We start from the raw sequence: 7,831 nt of genomic DNA, 5'->3' as shown, positions 1-7,831 counted from the left end.
ATCACATAATTCGCATGCATAATAATTTTCATGGGAGAAGAAAAAAAAAAGTGAATGAGATGCATTACACATTATTTGCTAGTATAGTAAAAAAAAAAAAAAAAAACAAACAAACAAACAAACAAACAAGTAGGATACACACAAGCAAGTAATCATTCATCCATGACATAGAATAAGTCAACGCATGTGACTAATGCAGTGCAAATTTTTAAACTCCTATGCATATGGTAAGTGGTAACAAGCCAAAAATATGTGAAAGCATTGTAAGAGTATTGTTGAGAAAAAGAAGAAAAAAAACTTTGCGATGAAAAATACATTAAAAATAATGCAAATAAATAAAAAAGCACACAAAATTTATTTAATGTAATTTGTGTAACGACTCGACAAGTCTCGTATAGTCTATAGTGTTAGTAGATTGTGTACTAATAACACAGTCCATACCATACATATGTATGCATAAAATAAAATATCACATTCATACAATTATATATATAATGAGAATAAACAATTAAAGATCTCATATACATATATACCACTAAAAGTATGATATAATATCCTATACAAAACCACTAAACAACTGATCTTAAAAAGAACAACAAAAGAATCAACTCCTTGGTTAAGTCTCAACCAAAAGCCTACCTGCCCATCTCTGACAAGCATCTACTCCTGATATGCTCGCATACCAAAGTATGGTCATCGCAGTTCCAACCATAAGGAAAACAGCTAGGATAAGCTCACATCAACAATCATCATAAAACAACATCATCATATAACAATCAAAAATGAGCATAACATTTCAACTTTAAACAGTAACATATACACACTACAAGAAAAAATGTTATTACCTATGGAATATTACCTATGAAATTTTTTCCGTAGGTAATTTTTAGTTATCTACGGAATATTACCTACGAAATTTTTTTCGTAGGTAATTTTTAGTTATCTACAGAGTGTTACCTACGGAATTTTTTCCGTAGGTAAAGTTTAGTTATCTACGAAAAAAATTCCGTAGGTAACTAAAACAAAAAAAACGCAGCGTTTAGACTGCATTGTATTAGGGGTTGCTGAAGACATGAGACGAAATGCTTTGCCAAACTTTCTTAGGGGTTGCCTACGGAATTTTAGGGTTGCGATTTTCTGCTCTGACGAAACGCACACCAGGAGCGACGGTCCTTGGAGGAGCAACGACGGTCCTTGGAGGAGCAACGACGGTCCATTCAATCGCTGCAGTGGACGACGCTATACCGGGGTTGCGATTTGCCTACTCGACGAGACGCACTGCTCCAGGAGCGAAGGTCCTTTAAATCTTCTGAAAACAATCACGATAGCAGTGGCGGCGGTGAAGACGACGTCGTTTTCCCCGTTCGCGCGGTGATTTGGTTGCTCGAATCACTCCACGATATTTCTGGATTTCCGTGGTAAGCTTCTAGGTCTCGTATTTCTTGTTGCCATTGCTACTGTAACATTTGTTTCTCTGTTCAGTTTTCGATTCTGAAACGAACGTTCGTGTTAATCCAGTAATTGAATTTCAGGTGGATTACTATAGTTTCCTCTACTTTGGCGCTCAGAATTGTTATCCTTTGTCCTTTGATTCTGACACTTCACAAGCTTAAAAGGATTGGAGAGTTCTTTCCTAAATGTGAGTATCATGTGCTTTACTCAAATTAGTTCATAGCCTCTTTCTTTAATATGCGTAATCTATTTACTAGTTATTCAATTTTAATCTGAAGTAAAATTTAATAAATTAGTTTATAGGGTTGTTTAGATAAACTTCTCCGAATAAAATAAGAAAGGAAAATGAATTGTACTTTTTGCACAAGCTAAAATCAACTTATGCACTTTTTTATGTAAGCTTTTTACTTCTTTTCATTTAACTTCTCCAAAAGTTAAGGTGCATCAGTTGATTTTTACTTATGAAGAAGCTCAATGTATTTTTCCTTCGTATTTTCTTCTTCTGTAAGTGTTTACGGAAAAAATTATCCAACCAGGGAATAAATAGATTGATTCTGCTAGGTTAATTCATTTGTTTCTTGTTTGCAAGTTATTATGCTGCTGTAGCTAATTATTGTCACTTTTTTAATTTTATTTATTTATTTATTTTTTGTATAATGTTGTTTATTGCTTCAAACGGGTGTTTATAATTAGGTAGTATTTAGTACTTTGTTAGTTCTGATTGTTATATCCTCCCTTGAAGTCTGTCAAAATAACACTGACCTCCCTTCTATTTTATTAATTGACACCCACCTTCCTTATTTTATAATTTGGCTTTCACATACCACCCCTTCCATAACATCAGTTAACTTACACGTTAAAACTCACTTTTTTGTTTTTACTATTTGAACCTTTTCTTGCTGCTGAAAAATGCGTTGGGCCATTAGTGCCATATTTGTGCTCTTGGCTTCATAGTAGCCATAGTGCCATAATGAAGATATAAAGGAATGCCATTTGCTAGACTGCACAAAGGCATGAGTGATTAATATCATCATTGATATTGATTATCCACAACTAAGTTCAAGAAACTTAAATAACTTAATAGATGTATCAATTAAGGATGTGCTTTTCAGTCCCAGCAGTATGTTTCTTTGTAAATTATCAGAACCACCAAAAGAGCAATTATATAGCATTTACAAAGCTACATTTCTGTTATGCATAAATTAAAAAGAAACAATCATAATAGCAGTTTCTCAGAAATGACAACAAGTTTGCAGAACATTTCAAGTGTTTAGAATTCCAATTGTTAACCCACAACATGATGGATTAGCCAGTAAACAGAACATTTCACTGATAAGTAACTTGATCTAACATCATAGTAATTACAGAAGTGATTTACTAAAACAAAACTACTCCATTCAACAAAGACCAGGTACAGAGGAGATTAGAGGAGCCCAATGCAATTTCCTTTTTTTTTTTTCTTTTTCTTTTTCTTTGCAATCTAGCTTTCAATGCAGTTATTGATTGTCTTTTTCCTCACTTTTGTTGCATTGGATGACTTTTCGTCCTAGCTTTTGCTACCATTATGTGCAAATGTTGTGTAATGGACATATAGATTGTGTTTTGTGCACGTATGCCAACAAGACTCCTTGTTTTGGCATCATTTTATTTTGTTGTGCACCAGACTGTTCTTAATCTTTAACATGTATTTTGTTCCTTTTTGTGATTAGAAAATGGGAGTGGATACTTCCTTACCACCTTATACCTCATACAAGAAATCTTTTTTCGTTTTCCATTTCTAGTTCATCTACTTTAATTGTTATTAATATTTGTTTGGTTCCTTCAATTCTTAAAGTGCCTCCTCCATTCCCACCACCTTTCTCAGGAAAGAGTTATATTCGTCAGTTTCTATTCTTCCAGAAGAAGAGAAAAGCAATTGGATGTCCCTCTTATGCGTGGCCACTGGTACCATACATTGTACAGGTGATATATCTAGCTTCATGGGAAACATTGTTGATGAATCCTTCAGCAATGAATTTGCATTCTTCTCCCCAAATTGTATTTACTAATAAGATCACAGTCAAAAGCAACCTCCAAGAACAGCTGCTGCTGTGATGGGGATGAAGGAAATTCCCAGGTTATGTGATATAAAAATAATGAAGGAAAGAAGAAAAACCTCAGTTAGTGTCAGTCAGAATATTGTGCTTGCTAATTAAAGAATGTCTAATATCTCAAAAGGAAGAAACAACAGCCACTCCTGAACAAAATATGTTTTTTATTTTATTTTTATAAAGTGTTAGTGTTCAATTGAAAATTTCTTCCTTCCTGACTTACGACATAGCTTATGTTGCTGCATTGTCATTTTAAAAAAGTTATGGAGTGATATGGTGTTAGACTTAATTGCTTACAATTTCTAAAGACTGCATTACCTTATGACCTACCTCCACTACTTGAACTGAAGAAAATTTGTGAATAACTGAATTCAAGCTTTCCAACAGAGTTTCATGGTTCTTTCTTTATATTTGAGCTTGTCTTCACCTTCCTAAGTATTAGAGGGAGCATCCATGCTCTGTTTGGAAGCTGAAACCTCTGTCAAAGAGGTTAATTTAATCTAAAAGAGATGAAATATTATTTGTTATTCTGATTGGCTGGCACATGATGTCATGATAAAAAATAAACATGTGAAACTGTGAAAGAGTTCACGAGCATCCTTATACAATTGCTCCTCTTCAAAAATAAATATAAGTGTTATTTTAATCACATTTTTTAGTTAAATCTGCTAATTATTTGATTGCATTAGTGGCTATTGGCTAGGATTTGAGCAGTCTTCCATTATTTCCCTTGTTCTAATGAAAACCTCTTTCACATTCTATATTATAAAATTATCAGTTTTCCATACTTCAAGCTTAATACATGTGCATGGGTCTATCCATTAAATCTGGTTGTGATTGGTTGGCTGCTTTAGTTTTCTTGTGTCTCATTTTTCTTGTGTCTCATTTTTGCAGAACACTAGATGTAACAACTAAGAAGTTTGAAAGGTTTGTAAATTAGCATTTTTTTTGCACATTTAAAAGTTTTATGTATTTGATGGGATTGGGAGATTAGGTAGTTGAGCTGCATCCTTACATGGAAAAATAATAGTCACTATATATAATGCATTCTTCCAATAATATTACGATAATTAAATTAATTTATACTTATAAGATAATTTTAACTTTTTAAATAAAAATAAAAAAAATTAAATAAATATTATAAAAGGTTTTTAGTTTATAATAATTGCACATTATTTATTGACAAGAGTAATTAAACAGAGATACAAAATATTTTTTCTCTTTATAGTTGATAATAATATTTATGATGATTTGAAATATGTTATACTGGTTTTAATTCTTTTCTTCCGAATCACATGCAAAATTAGTTTTAATTTTTTTGTTATGATTAGTTTTTGTCACATGTATATTTATGTTGTTGTTGCTTGCAGGGGATTGTGTGCATACCTACTGCCCAGTCATATTGTTGTGTACCTACCTACTACCTAGTTAGCTTGTTGCGTGCTTATTAGGTACTCCAGTGAAAATATATATTCTTATGCTTCTTAATTTGTTGAAGTTATTTCTTTAGCTTTATGTTTTATTTAAATATAAATAGCTATTTGATTCCTATTTGAGTATGTAATTAGGGTTATATAAAACTAACTTATTGATTTTTTTGTCACTATATGTGTATTAATTGGGGTTTTTTATGAAAGAAATTTTAATTGGTTACATTGTCTTTGTCTTTAGAACCTAATAACACTTAGATTCCTTAATCAATCCTAGTAATTCCTTAATAAATAAGTACTTCTTAGATTCTACTACTACCAATAATATAGCTAGCTTGTGAACAGCCTGATTCGAATGAGCAATAACAATTTTCAGGTTTATGAATCCTATTTTTTCTTCCCCATCATTGAACTGATTTAACAATTTTGTTTTTCCAATTTAATTAGGTTTTATCCAAGCAGAGTAGCATCTAAAGCAATCACATTGACTATCAAGCAACAATTTGTTGAGCCATGGATGACTTGGGGTGCAATGACGGAAGAACAAAAAGATATCTTCTTTCAGCGTTTTAAGGTACACTTTTACATGGATGAAGGTTCAATCTATTTTGTTGTTACACTTGGTCTGATTGCATATTGTATATTGAAATTATTGTGTTCAATTGTTGCACTTGGTTTGCTTTAACTACTTCCTTATTCTGTTAATGCAGAAAAAAGTTTCATGGAGACCTGAACATGAAGAGAAGATAAAAAAGATATTTCACACAAAAGCATCTCATAGGCTTTCTGAAATGTTCAAGGACGCTCGTAAAATAAATAAGAAGCCTGATTGGATGTTTGATACAGTTTGGCAAAGTTTGATTTCCCAGTAGATGGCCCCAGAATTTAAAACAAAGAGTATCCAAGCTCAAAAAAATAGAGCATCTGAGAAAGGTGGAAGTCTACACACAGGTGGCTCCATCACCCCTCACGAGCATGCTATCCGGATGGTAATTACATTAAACAACTACTATATTTTATTCAACATAATTTTAGAAATATGATGATTAACTATTTATACAATTATAGTCACAAGAGTTGGGTCGCCTTCCACATGTTGATAAGTTGTTCCACCAAACTCATGTACGGAAGGTTACAGGCGATTTTGTCAACCAAAGATCTAAGCGAACATATGTGAGTTATGTTTTTTGTATTATTGCTTTATTCTTTTTAATTTTAATCATCTTTGATAAATGTCACTTCTAAACATCTTTATTTATGAAACAGGATCAATTTGAAACTATATTTAATCAAGCTAGGTCTGAGGCTGCATCTTATACAGGAGGTTCTGAAACGTCTCCTATGGACCCAGTTGAGGAAGAAAGACTCCGCAATAAGAGTTGGATTGTTGCTGCAGGTGGGATTACAGACAAAAGACGACTTTACGGGGTTGGAAAAGTCACTTCTCCATTGACAGATGTGGATACCTTGATAAATATATCTTCTGGGCATGCTACTAAAGAGTCAGAGAAAATTATTCAATTGGAAGAGCAAGTCCGTAAGTCTAGGGAGGAGGCTCGTCAATCTAGGGAACAAAATGAACGCTTACAACGCCAGTTTCAATCCCTGTTCAATGCTGTTCTACCTCTCCTACCTTCTGATACACAACATATTTTGCAACAACAGGTGGATCAACAATCTCATGACAACCACCGCCTACTGGACACTATGGGGATGACTATTAGTTTTTTTTAATAGATTATGGATCATTTTTATTGATATTTTATTATGTACAATTTTAAAATTATCTTATTTTACACAATGACATGGAAACTAATTATGCATAATTGCTATGGGTATTTTGATTTTAAAGATGTTTGATTTCATATTGTGGTTAACTGAATTTGCTTAACTGAAGGATATATATAAGGTTATAGGATATTTTAAGAAATTTGAAAAGTGATTTTATTTATATTTTTGAGCAGGAACAATGATTGGTATGGAACAAACAATTTATGTTATAAATCTGTTGAAAATAGTTACCTACGGAAATTTTCGTAGGTAACTTACTCACTGAGGGAAGTTACCTACGGAAATTTCTGTAGGTAAGTTACCTATGGAAATTTTCGTAGGTAAGTTACCTACGGAAATTTTCGTAGGTAACTTACCTACGAAAATTTCCGTAGGTAACTTACCTACAGAAGTTTCCGTAGGTAAGTCATCCGTAGATAAAATCCGTAGGTAACGTTACCTATGGAAAATTTTCCGTAAGTAACGTTATCTACGACCTTATTACCTACGGTTTTTTTTCCGTAGGTAATTAACAGTTACCTACGAATTTTTAGCATTATCTACGGATTTCTTCCGTAGATAATACTGAATTTTCTTGTAGTGATAATAATATATAAACAACATAAACTGATGCGTCGTCCCGCATATACAACTAGGAGATCTCTAACAAATGAGGTTCAACAGTCTAGGTAGCATAAACCCTATCGAATCCAGCTTTAGACCTATCTTAGTTAGGTCGAGTATAGGACAATGTTAGGAACTCCAAAGAAAACTAGGTATAGACAATTATAGTTGATTATTTAGGTATGTCACTTAGACTCGAAGGTCCAATACTACTTCTAGGGTAGAAGGGTTTAGGTATGAGCCTACCACGGCCTTGGCTTGCATCACCAATCCACAAGTAGAGTTAGCCCACCACTACCCTCCAAGTACCACGTGCCCTCCATTACCTAATTAAATACTACATTTCTGACTAGATACCTTACTCACTTGGTCATTCAACCATAACATGGATTGACTACTTCCATGTTGCCCACATAGTACTAAGGGATTTAACTTTAAAACAACTTTCAACTTACCACCTTAGTA

General features: G+C 33.1%; 1 protein-coding gene across 6 annotated transcripts; it reads left to right on the top strand.

The window, feature by feature from the left end:
• Positions 1 to 1,066: 1,066 nt before the first annotated feature.
• LOC109797294 (uncharacterized) lies at positions 1,067 to 6,823 on the top strand. 6 transcript variants are annotated; one of them, XM_083077087.1, is made up of 9 exons: positions 1,067 to 1,418; positions 1,533 to 1,639; positions 3,317 to 3,414; positions 4,437 to 4,469; positions 4,913 to 4,993; positions 5,420 to 5,546; positions 5,683 to 5,961; positions 6,041 to 6,145; positions 6,239 to 6,823. In XM_083077087.1, the coding sequence occupies exons 7-9, from the start codon at positions 5,845 to 5,847 to the stop codon at positions 6,704 to 6,706; spliced, it is 690 nt and encodes a 229-aa protein (XP_082933213.1). In that variant the 5' UTR covers positions 1,067 to 1,418; positions 1,533 to 1,639; positions 3,317 to 3,414; positions 4,437 to 4,469; positions 4,913 to 4,993; positions 5,420 to 5,546; positions 5,683 to 5,844; the 3' UTR covers positions 6,707 to 6,823. The 6 variants fall into 6 exon arrangements, with proteins under 6 accessions (XP_082933213.1, XP_082933214.1, XP_082933215.1 ...); XM_083077088.1 differs by having other exon boundaries at positions 3,287 to 3,414; XM_083077089.1 differs by having other exon boundaries at positions 1,519 to 1,639.
• The last annotated feature ends 1,008 nt before the right edge of the window (positions 6,824 to 7,831 follow it).

This window comes from Cajanus cajan, chromosome 6 (genome assembly GCF_000230855.2).
Source record: "Cajanus cajan strain Asha chromosome 6, NIPB_CcT2T_4, whole genome shotgun sequence".
In the NCBI taxonomy this organism is placed as follows: Eukaryota; Viridiplantae; Streptophyta; class Magnoliopsida; order Fabales; family Fabaceae; genus Cajanus; species Cajanus cajan.
The sequence above is the reverse complement of the archived record's forward strand: the minus strand, read 5'-3'. Positions and strand labels throughout refer to the sequence as shown.

Bases quoted from the DNA above. Each gene is read 5' to 3' on its own strand.
- LOC109797294 (XM_083077091.1), top strand. From the start codon at position 5,845: ATGGCCCCAGAATTTAAAACAAAGAGTATCCAAGCTCAAAAAAATAGA. The intron at 5,962-6,040 runs GTAATTACATTA...ATACAATTATAG, and splicing joins ACGAGCATGCTATCCGGATG to TCACAAGAGTTGGGTCGCCT. The intron at 6,146-6,238 runs GTGAGTTATGTT...TTTATGAAACAG, and splicing joins AAAGATCTAAGCGAACATAT to GATCAATTTGAAACTATATT.